This window comes from Rhea pennata, chromosome 1 (genome assembly GCF_028389875.1).
Source record: "Rhea pennata isolate bPtePen1 chromosome 1, bPtePen1.pri, whole genome shotgun sequence".
In the NCBI taxonomy this organism is placed as follows: domain Eukaryota; kingdom Metazoa; phylum Chordata; class Aves; order Rheiformes; family Rheidae; genus Rhea; species Rhea pennata.
Window position 1 is genome coordinate 193451560 of NC_084663.1, and position 23691 is coordinate 193475250.

The window sequence follows — 23691 nt, forward strand, 5'->3', positions numbered from 1 at the left end:
ACTGCTGTGTTACTAAGAAATGAAGTTGCTAGAGGCATGGTTCATCTCACTTGTGTTAGACATCTAGAAGGATAGATATCTGCTCTTGACCGTAATGCCAGATGGAGAGAAACAGGCACTTCCAAGCTGAGATTCACTTCATCCTATTGTGGGTGCGTAAAACAGGCTGGATGAACTGTGCTTCAGGAGTACCTGTTTCCCTCCACTGGCTATAAAGGGAGTCACTAGTTCACGGGCAGAAAGCTACACACTAGGCACAAATCTCTGGCCACCTGAGACCTATGCCTGGTGACTTCAAGGAGGTGCCACTGCATCTGGAGCCAGTCTTTGCAGTTTTCACATTATTAGCCCATCTTTGCCCTCTGGTAGAGGGTCCTCCACCCTCTTTCACTCACATGAGCAAAGCAGGCGGAGCATCGTGAGCAGAAACATATGTAATAACCTTACTGAAACAAAGAGCAGAACAAAATTAGAGTAACCACTAGACTTGTTTGCTCACTTATTATGTAATCACTGCTATGCCATCTGACTCAACACCCACAAGATCAGACTCACAGGTTTGTGAGTTTGGGCTATGATGCTGGAAAGGGCCAAGGCTTCAATGACCAAGATGCTGGAAAGAGGAAGGAGATGTTACTCTACATTTGAGAGAATCTGGGTATGGGAAACGTAATCCATCAACTTGAATGAAGTCAGGCCCTAACCTCATGTGGGTGTAGGGTGTCCCCAGGCAGGTGATAAAGGGGACTTTGTTTCTCTTTTCTGACCCTAGTGCAAACTAGAGCCATTAAGGGGTGTGCAAAATTGTATCAGCATTTGGTGGCTTGATAAGGGCATTGAGTATGTTGTAACGGACTGCAAAACCAGAGCAGTCAGGCAGAACACACCGAATTTGTTCATTTTTTGGATGTCCAAATTGGTTAACAAATTCTTCTTAGATTATTAGTCATGAGTGCCTCTGAAACTCCATAAAGGATCCAGGATTTCTGTCACGGAGCCAACAGTGTGAAGAAAACAGGGTTACAGAGCCATTCTAATCTGAACTGCAAATCCTCTTCTATGGGTAGTGAAGTGTAAGACTTCAGTCTGATGGCTGGGACTCATGATGAGCGGGCAGGCTGGCAGTCAGGAGATCTGCTTCATTTCCTCCTTGTCTCAGTGCTTTCAGAGTGCTGTAGTGATTTCAAAAAGGGTTCATTCACATAGTACTTACGTGCCCCCTCGTCTAGACATTATCGTTAACTCACCAGGTTCGTCCACCCAACTGTCTGAATACCAAGTTGTGGGTAAGTCTGCACTGCTTCACAGATCAGTGCAGACAGAGAAAATACAATCCAAAACTCAATTTTTTTTTTCACATCCTCTCTTTCTGGACATATCTACTCTCAGACTGTAATATGAGGCCATTTGCTTTGGCTAGCACAGTTGGAGTTGCAAGGGAATACAATTACATTGAACAAAGCCCTGTAAAAACTACATTCAGTGTTCACTGTCCTTATGGACTCACCAAAAACTGGTGATAAAGGTCATGGCACTGATTGCTCTATTGCAAGTTCAAGTCCATCCTAGACTCAGAGAGATCGTTTTGCTGCATTGGTCCTCGCATTTTGCTGAACTGGTCCAGAGTTAGTAGTCCTCAGGCTCTTCCCTTTTGCCTCTGAATAGGATAGTGTGGGACTGGAGCTGTCCCTCCGTGCATGCAAACACATGCTTGCTGTTGGGATGTCACTATTTTTTATCAGTAGTACTGCAGGCTAGCTTTCAAGTTCCCCTTGCTCTCCCCTTTGTAACACTGCTAAAGTTGCAGCAGAAGATAGACAGTATAGTGTAGTAGGTACAGATAGTGTGTAGACAGTGTATAGAAGCAAAACTAGGTATCGAATTAAAAACCTCATCCTCTAAGGTTCCTAAGGATAACATCTGGTTTATCTTGGCAGTAGTAAAGAGGCTGGTTGAATTCTTCAACAGAAACTGCACAGGCAGGATCCGACAGTGTATCACTGACTGGTTACACCACCGGCTCTGCACGGCTGTTATGCCTGCACCATCAGGCTTACCCGAATCAGTGTAGGGTATGTCTGCACAAATGGGTCCAGACAGTCTCCAGTCTTCTGCTTGCTCTGAGCTGGCTTGAAGCCAGCCAGATCCTGTACAAACATGTGAGAGCACTAATATATCTTGTTTTTAGAAGAGGATATTAGCTCAAACACAGTGTCACGTTCATGTGAATGGCTGCAGAATTAGAGCTTGCACATGATAAGCCATCTCAGGGAAGTGATGCTTTTAGCCAAAGTTATGTTCATATCCCTTTTGTGTCAACTATCCATTTCTATGGATATTAATACTTAGTTTTGAGGATGAAGCAAAAATGGACAGCATTTTGGTGGCATCAGGTTGCTCAAGGGTTTGGCTTGAGATTGCTTGGACAATCTCTTTTACCTTTATCATCTCAGACTTCTAAGAAATTTCCTCTGTAAACATTTAGGTTCATCTATGCAACACACTTGCACAGCTTATCAATTGTTTTTGCTACCCTCAGTTTCTCATCAGCTGTTGCTTTTTAGCTTTCCTGAATACTGGCTAGGATTATTTGGTTTTCTTCCTCAGCCTAATCCACTAGTCCCAAGCTTTTAGCCCAGCAGCTTGAATCAGTAAGGAGAGAAAAAATGCAGCAGACATCTTGTTCCCATATGTTACATGAGAGGGGAAACATTTGCTTCAACAGAGATTAAAAATAAGCATGTCTGTGCTGGTGGAAAGGGTCATGTATGGAAGAATTTGAAAAAGGGTGTGTTGTAGTTGGTATGTATGCAGTTCCTGAAAAATAATACTGAAAAATATCTCTAACTAGCCCTCATCAATGAAAGTAATAGGGGATTGTATCCTGCCATAGATATTACCTCCCCTTTCTGAAAGAACTGAAGAGTTCTTCCACAGAGACACACCTAATGGGCTGATTTTGAGTCAATTTGTAAAACTGGGCATTGCTCCTGTGGTAGTTTTGGCATGTGGGCTTTAGATATTTTAGATCTTTAAGACTGATCATTAAGAAAGTTCCACCTGAATACAAGGAATTTCTTCACTGTGAGAATGACGGAGCACTGGCACAGGTTGCCCAGAGAGGTTGTGGAGTCTCCTTCTCTGGAGATCTTCAAAACCCGCCTGAACACGATCCTGTCTAGCATGCTCTAGGTGATCCTGCTTGAGCAGGAGGGTTGGACCAGATGTCTCCAGAGGTGCCTTCCAACCTCAGCTGTTCCGTGATTCTGTGATTCTGTGACTGTTGTGCAGATGTACAAACAGATCCTTAGAGCAGTCCAACTAGACCAGGCTGGAAAGTAGTACGGCTTTGTTAAAGCAATGACTGAGGACTGTATTTCTTCCATTTCAGATCCATCACTAGCTCACGTGGAGCCACTGAGAGCATGTCTTCCAACTTGCTTGTCTGCATTCTGGCTTCAGGCTCAGCTTACATGGAGCCAGCCCAGGAGAAGCACTCCCTTACAGCTCCAAATGTCTCACACTGCAACTGCAAAAATCCACAAGTGCAAAGCAGTCTTTAAAATTTTTTGTGCTATGATTTGCATTTGCAAAGAGGAATACCAGGTTTTGCAACATTTCACAATTAACTTCATGATGTTGCAAGACTTAAATAATACATTGCTGGATGTTACTCTCTGGCATTAAGATAGTTCAACCAGGATAGTTATTGCCCTCTACACATTTCTTCCACTGCATGTCATGTCAGCTTAGCTTGTGTATATTTTTTTTGTAGGAATGATATTTTCTTATAGCGCTTCATTTAAAGGTACTTTTATCTTCACAATAGATATTATCACAGAACAAGCAATTAACAAAAACAACAGCCATAAATCTCTGTCTTTCTAGCATAAAAGTCTCTAGCTGTTTAGGCAGCATCTGTGATGCTGCAACAGAAGCCATAGAGAGAAGTGTAGGGGTGAACCCTTGAAATCAGTCCAGATTTAACTACAGCAAAACCCCATCAAACTGTTTTGTCTTCTGTTTTCCTAGCTTTCCCATTCAGTGGAACATTTGAAGTGCACATCTCAGCATTGTCCTTGTCAGTATTCTAAGCTGCCCTTGTAAATTAAAATGTGGTATTTTCCTCAGGGATAAATCTGATTTCCTCTATTCATTTGGGTCTGAAAAGCAGCTTATTAGGCTTACTCTGTAACTGATGTTTCTCTTCTGTTTCTCTGCACAAAATACAGTATATGTTAATGATGCTGGCCCTGATCCTGACTGTCCTCTGTGCTGATGGTGGGAACAGGGGAGCAGACCCACTGTATATTGAAATCACAGAACTCCTATGATCTGCTTCAAAATTCCCAGGTCTGCTTTATCTACCTGAGAGTTTGAAACAGATGCTATACTAAGTAGATAGTCATAATTAACACAGCCCATGAGGATTTAGCTGTTACTTGCAATTTACTGGCCTTTTAACTGTCCATTTTCCTCATTTTGCTAAGGAAAGTGAGGAAAGTACTTTGAGGGGATTGATAGCAAACACTTTATACAGTGACAGGTGTCAGAAAAAGATGGCACCATCCTGCAGTGGGGTGGTGGGAGAGCATCTGCATCTATGTACACCTGTGCTTGTACACAGATTTCAGGAATGGACTGCGGCAATAGACAAAATTGAGCTACATATAAGAACACATCATCTTGAAACTTCCTTGCTACTCTTTGTGAAGATAGATCTAAATTGCAAAGATCAGATCTAAAGTTAAAATAAAATGGATGTTCGATCTTCCTGTAATAGTGTTTGTATAACAGCCAAACATAATGCTGAGGAACAGGACCTGCATGTAAGCAGGCTAATAACAGAGGGAAAGCATTGAACAGGGGACACGATCCGCTCTCTGCATTGCTTTGTTATTGCTGTTTGTTTCAAAAAATGCCAAAGACCACTGAAAAAAAAATGAAATTGAGATTTATTTTCTTATTTGATCCTAATAGCGATGAACACTCTTAAGGCCCCATAATTTCAGACAATCAAGCTAAAGAAATCCTAACAGAGTCTGATGGAAACAGGGCAAGTAGTCATCTTCTCATGAGAAAGAAGAATCCTCTGAGGCATCACAGATATGACAAAAATTTAAGCCTTGAAAATCATTAAGTCATCGATGGAAACACAGGCCTCTTTAAAATCAAGCAAATACAGAGTACACATATTGCCATGTTCCATTTTGCTCTTTTAGTTTCACTGGAAACAAACTAGCTGTGCTGTAACACACTGCCACAACTATAATCAATGCGGGTGCTTCAACTGGCACTCACTGCAGCAAACTTTTCTTTGGGGCTCTCTTCTGTGACCTCACCAGGTCCAAAATATCCTGAAAATGATAAGCTTTAGAGGACACCGTTAAGTTCATCTTTTTACCCTTGAATCTCAGGAAGAGAAGAATTCTGAGTCCAAGTGGTATCTGGAAAAAAATAAATTTTGCCTTTCACTGTCTTGATTTTGTTGGCTGGGAAAGGGAAAGGTAGGGATTGAGTTTAGCAGAAATGAAGAGATGTTTGATACAAATCTGGGGAGAAAGGCTAAAGAGCTGCTCTTCACGTTTTACTTTACTGTCAAACGAAGAAGCATGGGATTCTACCCCCATAATTATAACTCAGGTATCATATTGCTGTAGACATGACATTTAAATTATTTCAATATAGTCTGAAAAATGAGACAAACAGAAAACATATTGCAAGCACAATGTGACCAGTGTAAACATGCCCTCTCCTACCAGTAGCATTTAGATCAGTCAAAAAGCCAGCTTTATAAAAGAGAATTCTTGCCCAGTTAGATTCCTTATAGATATGTTAATTTATGCTAATTGACATAAATAGAAAGAAGTTCTCTGCATTTTAGTAAATAAACAGTGGTCTTGATAACAATAATAAAACCATGTGCTTATGTGCAATATTAAGGGCTAAATTGACAATGCCTTGATAGCAATCTGAAGATTATTTCTACAGATACTGTCTTTTCCAATTATCCACAGAAATAACATAGGAAATGTAATACTTCTGCACAACGATGACAGTGGATTCCAAGTGATATACTGTCAATCCAGGCAATTGTTTTGGGTGTCTTTTATTTTACTATATCTTCTCTTTTTTAAAAAATAAAATTATAATGATTAATAACATGTTCCTATGACCTTAAACATGTAATAGTAACAGCCCTTTGTTCTGGAGGAGAGATGAGTGCATGTAACAAAGGAAACATAAGACTATTCAGTTCATGCATTGGCATGATGAAGCCTGCAATACTTACAGTCAGATTAATGAACCTTGAACATAATCAATCTTCAGTTAACAACAGTAGGAATCAGATTTTAGTGCATTAACAAGAGCTGCAAAGTCGACAATTTTAAATCTTCCATGAAATAGCTCTGGGGTTCATAAATACCTGGTGAATGGAGCTTGGAGGCTGATACTGCTAATCTCTTTGGGGATGACAGAGCTGGTTTGTTGGCATCCTGATCTTTTTGTACTTCTTTCTTCAAACCTGTATCAGGAAAAAAAAAAGAAGTTGGAAAGAAATCCACTTTTTAATTCTGTTTGCAATTTTGCAGAGCCATGTCACTAAGACATATACCAGAACAGCAAAATTCCAGTATTTTGCCAATGTACAACCTGGGCTTTTGCACAGACACACTGATGCTACATGATGTCAGTGTTGGATGCTAACCTATCAGTCACAGAGCTCTCTCAGAGTTTCCACAGGCACGACTGTGTGCATGCGGAATAAACAGAAAAAGATAAAATCCATTGCACTAAAGAGGGGCAGAAGAGAAGACTCTTCCAGTCTTGGTTCTCTGGCCATCTGTTCCATGAAAAATGCCAGATAGGGCACAAATAAAGCTATGCGGGCAGCCCATCCTGTCCATCCTGATCTCTGTGTCCTGTATGTAATCTCTTTACGTTGCTGTAGAACCTCAGCCAAAGATCTTCTGGGTCGGTGGAGAAACCGAAGCAGGACTACACAAAGGTGCATGCTCCAGTCACATGCAAAGCTAACACCCTTGTCCCCTATCCTCCTCTGGCGTCTTTGTGGCTCTGCAGATTACTCTTGACCTCTGCATTTCCCTTTGTTACTCCTTCAGTACTCCTGACCTCTGCATTTCCCTTCATTTCCCTGCACTTTCCCACAGCCACAAATCCTGCCCACCGACAGCATGATGCCCCAGGGCTCTTTTGTGTTATGATCTCCAGAAACTTAGTGCTAGTGTTTTCTCTTCCTTTAATTTTGCAATAGGAGGAAGCTTGGCATCTGCTCCCACCTTTGGACCTCTCCCTTCACGGGCTCGAGATGGTCTGTCAGTTGTTCAGGCTTTGCTGTCACTGACTGCCTCTAATACCAAGGAGCTACTTCCCGCCTGGAAGCTGTGACGGCCACCCACACTCAACTCGCCCCTGCTGCCCACCCACAATTTCCATGAAAGCAGATGTGGGCACCATGCTGAGTGTGGGAGTATGAAGTCCTGCCCTGCTGTTTTACCAATGGCTTGACAGTCACAGCTGCAGGATTTGACTCAGCAAACACTCACCAAGGAAATGAGAAGAAAAAGAAAAACTCAAAGCCCTCAGACATTAATGCATTTTCCTGTTTGCTTTGCTTTGTTACAGTTGGTGTTTGTTGGGGTTGCATTTCAGCTTGCAGAACTGTGTAACAGCCCCTGGATACACAGCGAAACAGACAAAAAAATCGTGGCAAACCGTTTCTCATAACAGAAAAACAATGTTTGCCTTATAAATTTTCACTTCTCCCACGAGCTCTTTGCTTGTGCAGTGCATCCACAATGAGCACGGATGTGCACACAAGCGTCCAGCCTTCCTTGCAGTAGGACGACAGGGAGAGAGCCGGTCTAACAGCTCCCTCCCAGTGTTGTTCACAGGCAAACCGCCCTGTCCATCATCAACAGCTGGTGAAGACTGAGCCTCCTTCGTATCTTCACTTCTGTTCATTTACTCTGCTGCTTATAAATTGAAAATGTTGAGGCTACAATTCTCTTTTGTGATTAATACTTTCCACAGTGAAGCAACTGAGGATATGAATTTCTGGTGTCTGCCACCTGCTACACTGTACTTTACTACCGAGAAGGACATAAAACAAGTTTACGGTGCCATTTCATTACTAAGGGCTGAGTGAAAGCAATCTGAGATGGGAGCCATGAGAGCAAAACAGAGTTTGTTTTATAAGACACAGTTTATATGGTTACAGATTCAAGCATTCTTTTTTTCATGGCAATGAAGCCTTGTTTTTTTCTGTGGTTTTCAAAATAAAAATATGAGGCACAAATGGGATGTATGCCAAGTTCCTCCACAAGTTTCTTCTTGGCAAATGCCAAACACAAACAGCAGCTAGGGAAGCATCTTTTCCTTATACTTTCAGCTGTAAGAAGGTGCATACAAATACTTAACTACTTTTGTTTTTGAGAAGTTTTGAACAAGGAACACCTGGAGAATTAGTTCAGGCTCACAACCTCAAACACAAAGCAAGGAACAAAAATTCCCCAATTACAGCTCGGTTAAAAGAAGGCAAAGGGCAGAGAAGAGTAGCAAAAAATCCTGCAGGGACGAGCAGGAGGACAGGGGAATGTGGTGCTAGGGATTATTTGGGTTCTCCTTGCTAAGGAGAAAGCCTCCTGGCAGCCACTCTGTGGCCCTCCTCACCCTCCGTGAGAAGGGATTTCGGAAGCGTACAGAAGGCAAAAGAGAAGACAGTCCCCAGGAACAAACTATTATCATTCTGCTAAGCTCAACACCCACAGGGAAATCTTCGGGGAAGAGCTGTTCCTGGCATCAAACCTCAAATAAGAGCTTGTGCTCAATGTTTTGTCTAAAAATTAGGTTTGTTCTTTTATTTTTCTTTTGAAACAACAGATACTAGCTCTTAAACAGAAATAATCAGAAAACATGCTGATTTCAATAAGAGTTCCTGCAGGGAAAATTCATTTCTAAATGACAAGAGTTTGGGGTCAAAATTTTTCATTTTAGAGAAATCTGGAATTTTAAGTTTAAAAAATCTGTAGGGAAGTGTTGGCATGATGATGACCATCATACTGTACTGCATGGAGGTTATACAGTTTGATCTTTTCTATCTCCAGGTGGCCTAGAAATAACTCAGAGGTTATACTGTAAAAGTTTCAAACTCCACTTTATCTCAGGAAACAACACAAACATTTCAGTCATTCACATGAGCCTGAATGAGTGTAAAACCCTAACTTATCTAATACTTTGACTATTGTATCTATTATGAAATGGCAAAAGATGCGCTGCATCTAATCATAAAATAACATAGAATAATACAAAATGTGTAGAATACAATTATAAAAGGAATTTAAGCGTCACAGGTGTACATTCCTTGAACCTTTGTACTCTGGTATTCTACTGGAGTGTTTTCAGCATTTACTTCTGAAAATGCATGTAAATGCATAGTTCTCTAAAGGTATTTACATTTCCTAATTAACACACACAATCTGCTTCAAATTGAGCATGAGGTACAAAGATAAATAATTAGAAATAACAGTCAAAACACTATATATGTGTTATATCATTCAACAATCACTTGCAAAAACAGAAGACAATGAAATCCATTTGTTTTTCCCCCATCAGTACTGAATGCTACCCTAGGAACTAGAAGTAAATACATGTTATCTGAGACATCTTCTGGAGAGCTGCTGTAGGATCAACACTCCTATTTGCCTGTACCTTTGCAGTTTAGTCTTTAAAAGCCAATGGGTTAAGCTTCAATTTGCTTCCTCACTTCAGACTGAAAACACATTCGCAAATTATGTATTGAATATTTATTCCAAAATGAATCCTAACATGCTGTAGACATCATTAACAATTTGCTGGGACTTGCTGCATTCAGTTGGATTCCAGCTGCTTTCAGGTATATTTTACAAGTTAACTAACACAGCTTGCGAGTTCAAAAAACCCCAAGGTGTTTTTCAGTCATTCAGAGACACACACAGCCACTTCAAGTTCTTTTCTGTCTTTCCTCCGATACCCATAACTAGTTGTGTCCTTGGTGAGTAATGACACATCCATGCATGCATTGCTTGAGCCAAAATGAGCAAAGCTGGAAATATGATGGATTCTGTGGAATAAGAAGAGTCTCATTCCCTCTAGAGACTCTGCACATCCTGTGATCTATGAGACACTGAACGGATGTGAATAAATAAGTAGCTGTAGAAGCAAGACTACATATTTGTTGAAGTAGAAAGAACTTACACTTGTACCTTTTCCTTTGTGTTTGTTTCAAATTTAAATCAACCTGATGAGAAAAAAAGGACAAGGACTATTTCTTTGACTTCTCTGAAAGTGATTTTTTTTTTTATACTAAAAAGATAGTTTCTTTCTCTGGTGTTTTAAAAAATAAAGAAAAAAAGACCCAAAAAGATGAACAGAAATAACTATACTCCTAATTCCAAGGCAGAAGACAGGAACATATTTTTAAAGTTCTTTGAGCTGAACAGAAAGTTTCAGGGTAACTTAGAATATGCATCAGTAGCTGCAGAGGTAACACATCTACTCTTTCTCTTCCCATCATTTTACACGGATCTCATGGCATTTTAGTCATTTTCCTCAAAATGTTGTGCTGTAGCAAGTTTCAGAGTCAAATTACTAGGAAAGAGGTTTGAACATTTGAAGTTTAATGTCTCACTTCTAACTGCTGCATAGTGATGCATATCTACATATTCAGTATGTGGAACGATGTGAATGTAACGTCATATTTACAATTTAGTTTTTAATGGAAAGTGTCTGCAAAGGGAAATGCAGTGGCAGTGGGCTCTTCTTTGCCTTCCATCTCTGCAAGCACACTGTCTTCACTTTTTCCTTTCAGCTGACCTTAGCTCATCCCTTATGTTGTCTAGGTTTTACAAAAGCTGGTTCAAAGAAGCACATTTTGCATTGTAAGCTTGCTGGTGAGAGCTCTGTTGACACTAGCTTCCTATTTTTCATCTTGACTAATTGTATTTAACGGCCTGCCCTGTTATATGTAATTTACTGTACTTGTAAAAGCACAGGGATTGACTGGGTTAGTTTTCTGAGCAATACTTTTGATTGTCTTTAATTTAATGGGCCAAGTAGAAACAAACTGCTCATATGAATTCTTTATTGCTATTGTCATTGCATACAAATTACGAGATTGCTTATAGGGAATAACAGTTACTTGTCTGTGAGATGAACATTAAGTAAGAATAACAACCAGGCTGAAACAGGTATTGCATAACTCTCACACACACACTCACAGACACACACACACCCCAAAGCACACAGAACATAAAATCCTTCTCTCCATTTTCACAAAGTGTTGTGTGGAAAGTCCTGCCTAGTGGTTAGAGCTAAGGTCTGGAAAAAGAAGCAAGCGGATGGTGAGGAGTTTCGATCAGGAACAAGCAAGCCACAAGCAAGGTCTTTCCATGGCTTTTCCAGTCAGCTGGCCCCTGTCTGTTCTGTTACATGGGATTATTCCTCCCCAGATGCAGGACTTTGCATTTGTGTTTGTTCAATCTCATGAGGTTTCCATTGCCATGTTTCTCCCTCTGAATGGCAGCTGTGCCTTCTAGCATATTTTCCAGTTCCTTTGACTTGGTGTTGTACATGAACTTGCTGATGATTTCCTCTACCCCAGTGTTCAGGTCTTTAATGATGATGTTAAACAGTATTTGCCCCAGTATCAATCCGTAAAGGATGCCAAAATAAGGATCTACCACATCAACTTTGTACTTCGGATCACAACACTCTGAGCCTGATGATCCAGCTTTCCATCCACCTTATTGTTCATCTCAGTTGTGCAGTAAGCTGAGATACCATAGGAGCTCCTCCCAGACAGCCATGGAAGAAACTAGGCATGAAAAGGGAATTCCAGAAAGAGGCACCAGGCTGCCCTCATGCTGTTGGGTGGCCAGAGACACAATTAAATGTGGAGAAAACATCACTACCAGACTGGATCTGTGCAACACCCCTCCTGAAATGGCAGACTGCTGCAGATAAAACCAAGGTGCCTTTCCTGGAAGTAATTTAGGTCTAAAAGCAATTTAATTATAATCAACTGATCATAGTAGTGAGGGAACATACCATATTGCTTCTGGATATAAGCAGGAAAGTCTGCTTAATGCTACACTTTCTGACTCTCCAGACCTTTCAGCACCACCTCAGGAATGTCTGCCCATCTTAATCCCCTTTCCATTGCACATTACTGACATGCTCTTCTCAGATTACTAGCTGCAAGGTTTTGGTATGCTTCCTAAAGGGCTAGTTAAATAGCGCTCACGGCACCATGTCAAACTGAAAGCTCTTGGGTGAATGGTGGCAGAATGAGATTCTGGTCTGATTTTGGATCTGAGTTGCTGCACAGTGAACATTAATCCAAGGGATTCACAGAACTCCCAAAACCAGTGGAAAATTGTTAATCTACTGTCTCTGAACATTTTTTTCTGTAGATATGGCCATATTCTGGAGAAATTTAGTAATTTAGAACATTCTGTATATGTGTGCCTCAGAGACCATACGTTTTTATGAACAATTTTAGAAAGAGGAAGCTTATATGTCTTTCCGAGGCGGATCTTAGCTGCAACATTCCACATGCAGAGTTGCTTGCACCTATGTCTTTAAGTGAAATATGAAACAATAATAATAATGATCAATAACATTTGGGATTTCACTGTATTTCTCAAAAAAGTTAACAAATTTAAGTGAAAGTAAAGGACTTGTCCCAATTTTTCCATTCAAGTGTGCTTCTATTTTTCCATTTTCTGTGTGCAAAAATTAAAGGAGTCTAATAGTGCACAAAAAGTCTGGTGCAAAACACTGAAACCTAATTAAAAGCATGTCTTTCATAGACTGGTCAGAAAGCAATCGGTTTATGTCATCAAAACGATTTGCATGACAATGGTCTTCTACTGCTATTGTCTCATGCCAGAAATTTTTTTTGATCATCTGAATCACTCCACAGCAGCAGCTATGGGATTACATTTTCATTAATTAAAACTGATCTATACCCTGTAGTCCAGTTTATTTGACAAGCAGTTTTAGTGAAATATCAGGAGCATAATCTCATAATCTCTCTCGAGTAGCTTTCTTTTTTTTTCTTTTTTTTTAATGAGAATTTACAGCACCGGTGGTCTTCTCAGGTAACTCCTAATACATGAAAGCTTTCATGTGACTTTTACTGATTATTTCCACTCATTAATATTGCTGGATAAGCTCCTTTGTAAAATAATTTCCTATTTCTATGTACCTAAAATGACACACGTCTCTGAAATACACACGCATTTCATACATCACCCTATATTCCACTCTTTTAGATATATTTGTTATATTTAACTGATTGCCATTCTCTTTGTGAGATGATTTCTTCCCCTTTTACTTTCTTAAAAGATGTTGTATACAGCATGTATAGCATCTGTGCATTTTACTTAAAGGAGTGGAGTGCTTTAGACACTTGTTCTAGTAACTGGGACACACAGAAGACTGGACACAGACAGAATGTGTTTTAAAGTGCACATGCAACATCAAGCCCTTTTACTAGATGCCTTTGTTTGCCTGGGATCAGAAAGCCCAAAATAATATGAAAACTTCACTGTCATTTCCCTTCTTGCTTCATTTGATCTGTAGCATCTTCTTACCAGTTGAACAGAGAGTTCAATTTTAGAAAGATGGGTTTGTGCTTCATCATTTAAAATATGTGCAAAACTTTCCAAAGAATACTTAAAGAAAAGAAAATACATTCTATAGGGCTCTACATCACAATGGGATCTACAGACAGCATTCATATATTATCGCAAGTGAGGCAGGATTAGACAGTTGCTGAAAAAGCTTGACTTTATCATTGCTTTCATTTATTTTGGCCTTAGTCTCCATCAAATATTTCGCATTATGAGGAACTGTAACAGTGTTCTAACAAAATAAATTAATGACTTCATCATAGATGTATCTGATGGTTCATCAAAACCTTGGTTCATACAAAAATCAAGCCAGAGCATTGTACTAACGTAGTTTATTTTTCTTCTGTATGTTGTGCATAATAACAGCATCTTCCCAAACTTGCCAGCTGTTCCTGTTCAGCATCCGCCTCTGACTGTTTGCATAACACACCCATGTCCCCCCTACTTCGCATGCTCAGTTTCCTTCCAGAATAAAGAGGGGCAAGTTTTACTTGCCTGAATCTTCCTGTCAAGACCAGTATATAAATTCAGTGGGATAGTGGCAAGGGGCTCGATCCAGTGCACCACAAACAGAAGTGCCCTGCTGAGAAGAGGTTGGGCAGGCCACCGGAGGGGAGTAATTTCAGGGCTGGGCTCTTCTACACCTTCTTCTATATGGCTCACATTAGCATGCCTATGGGCAATCCCCAGTTGTACCTGCTGACTCCATGGCATGGAAAGGTCATGGTGGGATGCAGGGTTGAAATCTGCCTCCTCTTCTGTGCATTGGCAGCTACCCTGCCCCAGCAACGCTCAGGAAATAACAGCAGGGTCGGACTAACAATCTTGTACAAAATTGAATGATGTTTTGGGCAGTGCAAGCCTGAATACGTAGGGCAGATCTATATGGACATGTGCATTCACAGACACGCTTTAAACAGGCTGAAGGAAAGTAAATCCAATACAGGACTTACATTGCTTTCTCTCAGCTGAGCCTATTAACTCAGGCACAGCGTGGCATTAGCAGCACTTTACAGCACCAGACCCATGAGTTCATATATGGCCAGACTGAAGCATGAGCAAAGAGCTAGTTTTTTTGCCCCCATGGAAGCACACATATCCATGTATGACCGAAGGGTCAGGCACAGACAGTAACAAATACTCTGATAGAAGCTACACTCAAACTGAATGATGACACAGAGAACATGCATTAATGACATAAAGACAATGAGCAAATGAAGGGTCTTTAGAAGGAAGAAAATGGGAGATATAATTATCCAAATTTTATATGGCTTTTTATTTTCAAATTCTTCCTCAGGGGTGATAAAATCCAGCAAAAGTTTATGAAAAGGAGAAAAACATGGATTTTCTGAACTTCTTTCCTTATCATTTTTCAAATCAGCATGAAGTGGCAAAATAATTTTTCTCATTTCAGATTGCTGTTTTTCAGGGAAAAAATAGCGAAATAGCTGAAAATGTCGACCAAACACATTTAATACATAGGAGCAGTCATTGAAACACAACACAAACTCTGCCTGCCTGGCACTACAGAGGGGATCAGTGCCATGGTCATGTTGACCAATGTTGTGTTGAGTATTAGTCACATCAGCAAGCTCAATCTTTTAGCGAGAGAAAGTAGTAAGAAAGGAAGATAATGGATTTGCTTCAAGGAGTTGGCATGGCTAAGCAGATATCATGATATCACATCAAGATATTATGTCTGGGGCAGAGTGCATGTGCTTCTTGATAGTAGTATATAACTGATAGATCTGGACTGAGATCAGATGTATACAACTAAAGTTCTAAGGCAGACCCAGAAGCTCTCAAGATGCTTCAGAAATCATCTAAAATGCCTGAAACACTCAAATTCTTAAATCCTACCATTTCATCTGCAGCAGGAATCTGACCTCAACCTCTCTTGACCATTTTTTTGGCCTTCTCCCTCCTGGAATGAAACAAGGAACTAAGATGAGGAACAAGAAATCAAGCTTAGATGAGACCTCTGCCCTGCTGTCTGCTCGGTCAAAGGTGATAGTCGTAGGGTATTGATGAGAGTGGCACTGCATAGTTTATTTGGCCCATCATCATGAGCAATTCAAAAACAGTTTCTTTAAAGCAAGATAGTTCATGTCATTCAGTAACATTCTTGTCAACAGGTATGGAGAACCAGAATGTTTTTCAGTCCTAGGACCTGGGGGCACTTTCTGGATAGTTACTGTGTGTCTTCCTATTGCAGGCAGCGTAATAAGCGATCCTTTCCAAGATTATGAAATTGCTGCCTTAAAGCACATATCTTTTGTTTCTTCCTTTCCCATCTATCTCCCATGTCTGTTGGAAAGTTGTTCCTGAACTGAACTGTACTGATGGTTGGATAGTTTCTGTTCTCCAGCCTCAAACAGTTTGTGAACAGCATATATTCACATGGTACTGTGCCTATTTTAGTCTTCAACCTCAATAATTGCTTTCTTCACCAGTCCCTATGCTCTAATGCGATGGTAAAACTTACCTTTTTGTCTGCCAATCTACTGCCTAATCAATATTGTTTTGTATTAGATTGTTGGAATTTCTATCTTTCTGTATGGGTCTGAGACTTGGAACCTGTACAAATTCAGACAAGATGACCCGAATTATTTAATTTGTGCTGCCTATGCTAGGTTTTGGGTATACACTAGCCTGACTTCATAGTAAACACTGTAGTCTAGCTCATTGGATCACCCACTGAAATTTCCTTGGATTCACTTGTTTGGGGTTGCACAAGTAGTAAAAGACCCAGAATCTTCAACAGCCTCCTTTAATGTGATAAAATAAGCCTGGAGGCCAAAAGAACTGCTCTACAAGGTCCTTGAAATAGCTCCTTAAAGCTTATCATGCCAGTCCCTCTAGCTGGGAAATAAAGGCTTTGGTATAAGATGCATGGGATAAATTTTGACACTAACCTAATACTGCTGTAGCCTGAAATGAAGCACATAGTCTAGGTGGATAATAGACCACATCTCTCTCAGCTTTCACTTTGCTGGACTATGTAAGTCAAATTGTTTTAGCCTCATCTTCCCTGCTAGTTTCTCCAGATCATTGATTATAGTAGTAGTCTTCTTCTGTAAGAGTTTCAACTGAGTTAATTTTGAACCTGGGTGACCAGAACTGGTAATACTGGAGTCTTTGGCTCACGTTTTTTACAGACTGTTCCTTTCAACCTTCACTTAGAGTGTGTGCCATCAAACCTAATGGGACCTACATAGAGATGAAACACTGTTAAACGAGGGCCAGATTAACACTAGTGATTTACATAAAATTCTTTAATTTGGATTATTAATTGCTAGATATAATCTGGATTTAATGGAACTGCCATACTCTCATGGAATCTCTCTTTTTTTCATTCATTATATAACCACATACACAAGACCATGAAGTGGTCTCTCCAAATCGTTTCTCTAAAGGAAAACATTGAGAGTGAGCAGTTTGATTTGTCTTTCTGCATAATATTCTCTCCAAGACGCACATATAAAATAGCAATATTTTAGGAAAAAAACCCCAAGAAAATTAATTAAAAAAAAGACTAAACCCAAAGGAGAATCTTAGGAAAGAGGGGACAACAGAAGTGGGAAAACAGTAAGGCTCTTTTCTCTGGGCAGGCCATGGAAATGCAAGGAAAGAGTTCATGGAATTGAAACTTTGCTTCTAGAGGTAGTTTCCATGAGAAAACTTGTAGAGCCATGAAAACTGAGCAAGCTAGGAAAGATTCAGGCATACTTAAATTTTCCCAGCTCCAAGGTAGCAACTTGCTACTAACAATTGCAAGCTCTCTGAGAAACATTTTGGCTTTGGAAAATAACTTGGTGTCAACTTGTCTGTGGAACAATTCCAAGTGCTGTGTAAGTGCAATAAATTCACATTTCACTACTCTCATTCAAACACAATGGAGTATGTTTCAGTCACTATAACATGATGTTACACCCCAATGTCTTAGTGATTTTTGAAGTGATTGCAGGAATATAAATCCTGAAACCATTTTTTCCCTCTCTTCCACACTGGGAGATATAATACTGACCTAGGTAGCTGCATGCAAGAGTTCAATGACCAGTTCAGGCATAGGCTTCTTACCAGTAAGTTTCTCCAATTATGTCTTTAAAAATGACCACTAGTATGGATTATTTAATGTTCCTTTCCCTTAAGGAGCTTGGAAAAACTCTTGGGGCATGAAGAAGCAGAGGTGAATGTGGGGACACATGGAGACTGTGGTGTGTAAGAGCTTGCTGTGGCTCCAGCAACATCTCTTGGGCCTCAAGGCACTCTCCTGCCCTTTTCTGGGGCTCTTCAGTAGCTAGCCACCAATGTCTCCAATGGTTGATGGATGCCCAGATGCTGAGACAGCACAGGAAGGTAATTGCTGGGGCTAGGTCAGACAGGTAGGCAATGGGACAAATAGGAGCTGGAATAGAGTAGCAAAGTCCAGGGTATAAGGTCCAACAGTGGACAGGAACACGCCTGAAGCCACCTTGGTAGGGAGATGTCATCTGTACCAAGGGGAAAGGATGTCTGCAGCTGTGTTTTTAAACATTTTTTAATTAGGACCAATAATCTTTTATTCTCCCTGCTTGCAAGTCACAATGAAGAGCCGTAACTCAGCCCTAACTTGTCCACAATACCCAAACCAAGTCTCTGCATTGCCAGCAGAGACTTTGTAATACATGTTCACCAGCATGGTTACCTTATCTCTCCCCATTAAGTGAGTGGGCAGATGGGCCAAGGTGATAAGCAGGCAACACAAATTGCTCCTTGTTCTCTCAAACTTGGTGAGTCCTAAGTCAGTCTCGGGTACCCAAGAAGACACATCCCTTTACCTTTGTCAGAGGCAGCTTGCAGGGTTCGTGCACTTGGACCAAGTGCCAGGCCAGAGCTCAGAGAGCAGTATTTTCATCCTTGCAAGCATACCTAGCAATGAATTACCTCCTCAGAGGAATGCTTTGGCCTCTAAAGCAATGTAATGTTTTCAAAATACTACTTGGTGGGAACCTTAATATATACATTAAACCTGTGGCACGTATAGTTAGGAGCACTAAGTGTCTTCAACTCCAGACACTCTGAACAGACATGCCTTCACAAAAGGAGACAAGAACTCAGTTGCTGACAGCATTTCAAAAAGAATATGGCAAACAGAGACCAAATCAATTTAGCTATGGTTACGTGCCCAAGAGCTGCATGAAAATTAATTGAGTAAGCACTTAAATAGAGTCATAATAAGGTTTCTGCAACTCTTGGCCTAACAAAAATGTTTTTTTCAAGCATATAAGTTTGAAATAGTTACCAGCAGGTGCTGTTGTAGCTTTTGGTGCTGGCAGTAAGCTCCTGCGTGGAGTTGCTGTGCTGCTGGATACCTGTGTTGCAGTCTTGCTGCTCCCCTTGGGAACGTCTTTAGAAGGAGCAGCTGCCTTAGGAGCAGTCTGTTCTTCGTTTCCAAAACTGGAACCTGCAGGAGACCAAAATTCCGCTAATTATAACTTTATACAGAATGTGAACTGTGGTGTACGGACTGAGTTTGTATCAACAATTACTATCTGTAAAAACATATTCTGGTTGTAACTTGGGCTAAGTTACATAGGTTTTATCCAAAACAATGGTTATGCAGAAATAAATATTTCCAAACAACTTAAACATGAAGTTTTGGAGACTGTTAGAGTATGATTCCAATACCAAATTAATACCTGCTTTAGGGCTTACCTCACAAAGGAATCTAGGTGCCAGGCTGAAATCAAGGTGTTTTTAACTGTGGAGTGGAGCAGTTTGGCACTTTGCAGTTACTCCAGGAGCCTCCCACACTCTCACTTGGGAGATACTGACAGTTGGGGTAAGGGAAGACTGTCAGGGCTTGGTAGCACAAGGCACCAACTTCTGTCCAGCAAAGATTTCCTACAAACACTCCCTCAGATCGCATCAAGATGTTTGAATGGTAAGATGAATAATAATAATAAAATCTATCTTAACTCTCACATCCATTTCAATCATATTCTCACATTGCATCTTAGGTTGCCAAGGTTTCTGTTTTATATTGACCTCTCTGAAAATATCTAATGGGTTTTGTTTCCTTCTGCATTTGCCATCTAAGGAATAATCGTATCCCAGGCTCCTTGCAGATATAAGGAAAATATTCTTTTTTTTTTAACATTTGAAAAAGGCAAAGTTGGAGTGTCTTCTTTATCTACTAAGCAGAAAGCCTTGAAGGAGCAAAAGGTTATAGCATGTTTGGACTTGAGCATTTGCAGAAGCCTGAAGTTTTTACTTAAAAAAAATGAGCAGAAATAGTGGCAAAAAATACACAAGATGTCAGAAAAAGGCTATAACTTTCATTTCCATTGTTTTAAAAAGATATAATACAAGACTTTTTAGGCACTGCTTGCAGGGAAATCATAACTATATTAAAGTAATTGGCATGCCCAAGCCTCCAGTATTTTTATATAAGGTTCTTAAATGTGTGCACAGAAGAAAAGGGGTTTTTGCCTTATTGAAAATCATTTAGAAAAAAAAAAGTGCTGGTTGGAAAAGAAAATCCTCTTTTCTGATAAAGAAAGAATATACCTTCTGGCTCTGACAAAATAGCATTTAGTTCTCTCTGTCTTTAAGACTTTTTCTATACAGATCTTAATTTAAAGTACTATATCTGTAGTATACACGGATTTCTACGAACACATTTAACCTTTGTTCAAATAATAAGCACAAGAGTCTACCGTACTTTATGCAGGAACAGAAGAACCTCAAACACTTGTTGTCTTTACACTGCTGCACCCATAACCACCCTTAGCACATTAAACAATTCTTTTGTATTGAAATCACAAGGATTTCTCACCTGTGTAACAAACATTAAAGATCATGTGCTGAACTATCTATCTGCTGAGAAAACACTGCTGACTTAGTAAAACTATGCCAGCAAAGAGTCTGGCCCAACCTGGCCCCATCTCCTCTGCAACAGTGCATGAGGACATATCCACCAGATGGTAGGGAGATTTTAAGGTTAAGGTTTTATGTTCATTTTAATCTGTTTGCATCATGCTCTAAACATATTCCACAGTTTTTGACATCAGCCCACCTAGCTGATTTGAGCTGTGCCACTTATAGACAAGCTTTTTGTTTCTTGGCTATTTGTTTAGAAGTTCACATTACAGAAACAGTAACATTGAGGAGGAAATTCTTATTATTATTCACAGAAAAATACAGTTCAAATGCTCTTTTATTAAAGCCTTATATGCCTATCCTTTATTCCCTTTTGTGAAATCTATTATACAAAGAACATTTCAATTCAAAAACTTGGCTGAATGCCAAAATGGAAGCACTTCTCTTGTTTGAAGAATGAGTGTCAGGGGATGTTATATAATCTCTTACCAAAACAAAAAAAGCTTTTCTAGTTCTTTAACATAAAGTGCAGCAAGCTCTAAACACCTCTGCCCTCTATAACAAAGCCTAAGTGGTCTGCTAATTAAAGAAATGATTATAGGCTGAATGGAAAGCCTGAAAAATATGACCCAGTCAAACCTCCTGAATTAGAAATGCTCTATACCTAGAGAGAGCCAATTGTGCATCCCACATGCTGTAGGCTCACAACAGAAAAGAAGGTGAAAAAACACCTTTAGGAGAAAAAAAATCAAGAAAAAAATAATTTGGCTTTTCATCTTCTAATAAAAAATAGACTCTCTGCAAGATGAGCCAAATAGCAGTGTCAATGGATCCAAGAGTTGCTGAGATATGGTCAATATCTGAAGTAGGAGACAACATGTCTCACCTTGCTGTTCACTCAGAGATGGAATCAGGAGAGAGATGGTGTGGTACAACACTACACGCATGTATAGTATGACCTCAAAAGCACATGTGTCGTGCACCTATGGTTATCACTACAGCAGAGTCTGATACCACAGGACCAGAGCAAGGTGAGATCGACCTTGTTACAGACAGTGCTGGATTCTACTTTTCTTTACAAATAGCATTCAAAACAGAAATGAAACTAAAGATCCAAGGAAACGCATATCCTTCATGAGCTGAGAGGAAAAGAAAGATTTTCATTTACTTAGACGAATTCACATCTTAGAGGAAAATCAGAAAGACTTATTCATCAGATGACAATTGTCAGTCAAGAGATTATCATGAGATAATGCCTTCTGTTAATATCTGCAATGGGTGAGTCACTAACATCAGCCCTCACATAATCTGTCTAGTTCTTATTTTTCAGTCAGAGCCTGTACAGAAGCACCAGACGTGCAATGCTGTTTCCAGGTAATCATGTCTTCCCCTGTATTGTACCTCTTGCCTTCTACTCCACTACTTTTGCATTTTATCTAAAACAGGAGGCTCCCTGCTTGCCTTTGAAGCACCTTGCAAGTCATTTGGGTTCTCCTACATAAAATACTCTACATTTTTGCAGATTCTGCTATATGCAGTGCAACATTGTCAACTTTGCAGGAAGAGTATTTAATAGCCTATTAATGATTCACTGAAGCTAAAGGCCTTCAGCTTCACTTTTATCACCTCCTCACTGTGAACCCAAAGGCATCCTACTTCTTTGCCTCTGAAAAATATAGAGAAGAAAGGATTTTTGAAAATTTGCAAGTACTTCAGTGAGTCCCAGCTGTACCCACTCCTCCCATACAGTGTTACGCCCGTATAATGTCCTAAAGACATAGAGAAGTCAGGGCTGACAACATGTTGTAGGCTCCATGTTCAGAGAAAGCCATGACCAAAATCCCACCAGTTCTCATATGTTTTGAGCCACCCTCTCTCTGCATGTGCCACACTTCTTTCCTTCATGTAGCACCATCTGGTGCTACACTGCAGCACTCGCTTTGGGGGCTACTTGCTCTCAGAAGATGATGGCTCTCCTGTACATACTGCTAGTAGGAACCATTACTATTTTGGAATTATTTATAAAATGAACATTAAAGAAAACGCCTTGAAATATGATATTACATATCATCGGAAAGCCAGCAAGAGCATGGATCAGGGGGAAATTCTATGTTTGATTAGATCTGAATTAATGTTGCATCCATGCTGCTAAGGCAGGTCTTGCTTTGAGAGCAGACGGTGATTGAAAGGCTGTGTTTTGGAGATGTAAGCAGGAAATTTCTATCTCAGAATTCACACCGTGGGGTCTGCCTAAAGACTGGCTAGCCGTGACGACAACAGCTTTCCCTGCTTGTGCTTCACAGCACTAAAGGCTCCTTCTGTTGGAGAACTTGGGTCCTTTCTAAAAAAACAAGCTTGTCTGACAAAGCTTACAGTTCTCTGTTTTGCTGAGAAATAGACCCCAAAAGAGTATTAAAATGAGAGTGTGACTGCTTCTGTGGCTCCCTGTCTTGTGAGCTGCTGAGTGAGGCTTTGTGAAAGGCTGTGAGATTCCAGCTCATCATAGCAGGTCAAGCATTAACTGTTCTGGCAGCGGCTCTGGAGTTGTTAGCTCCCCACTGCAGCTGTAATCACACCAGAGACACTGAGAACATGTTTGCATCACGAATGTTCACTGAAGCACAAACACTTACCCCGAGTAATAGCAAGTCCTTTCCATCTTAAAGATCCTTAGACGCTACTTGACGCCAAGTTAAATAACAAGGAAGGTACGTCTAGTTGTTACAACAGTGATCCCACTTAGCATTTGCAAAGCACTTCCCAGGCTCAGAACTCAACAAGCTTTACGAACGAGGAAAGCACAAAGGGGCTGAGCCATGCTCCAAGTTCACATAGCGAGGGGATGGCAGAGATGGACAGTGAAAGCAAGGTGTATTCCTTATTTGTGATTTTTCACCCATAAAATGAGAGGCATTTTAACAGATTATTGACAAGATATGCAGCCTGACAACTGTACTTTTCATTTCATTATTTTAGCAGTTAGTGTTTTGAAGTTCAGCATTATGTATTTCAATATAATGCTTCACTATGTTATTACCATGTCATGACATTAGACTAAATTCGCAGCCAGCTAACTGGTTATTTTGCCTTTGCTGAGAGCCAGCGCCTGACATTTCTCAATACACAAAGC

General features: G+C 40.2%; 1 protein-coding gene across 2 annotated transcripts in view; it reads right to left on the reverse strand.

The window, feature by feature from the left end:
- Positions 1-23691, reverse strand: part of MTUS2 (microtubule associated scaffold protein 2) — a 321795-nt gene that overhangs the window by 73227 nt on the left and 224877 nt on the right. For both annotated transcript variants that reach the window (XR_009957320.1, XM_062567163.1), the window contains exons 6-7: positions 18982-19143; positions 6428-6526 (exon numbers count right to left, since the gene is read on the reverse strand). Coding sequence is in view for 1 of the 2 variants with exons in the window: in XM_062567163.1 (XP_062423147.1) it covers positions 6428-6526; positions 18982-19143 (261 nt within the window). In the remaining variant the exon portion in view is untranslated. The remainder of the gene's footprint in view (positions 1-6427; positions 6527-18981; positions 19144-23691) is intronic.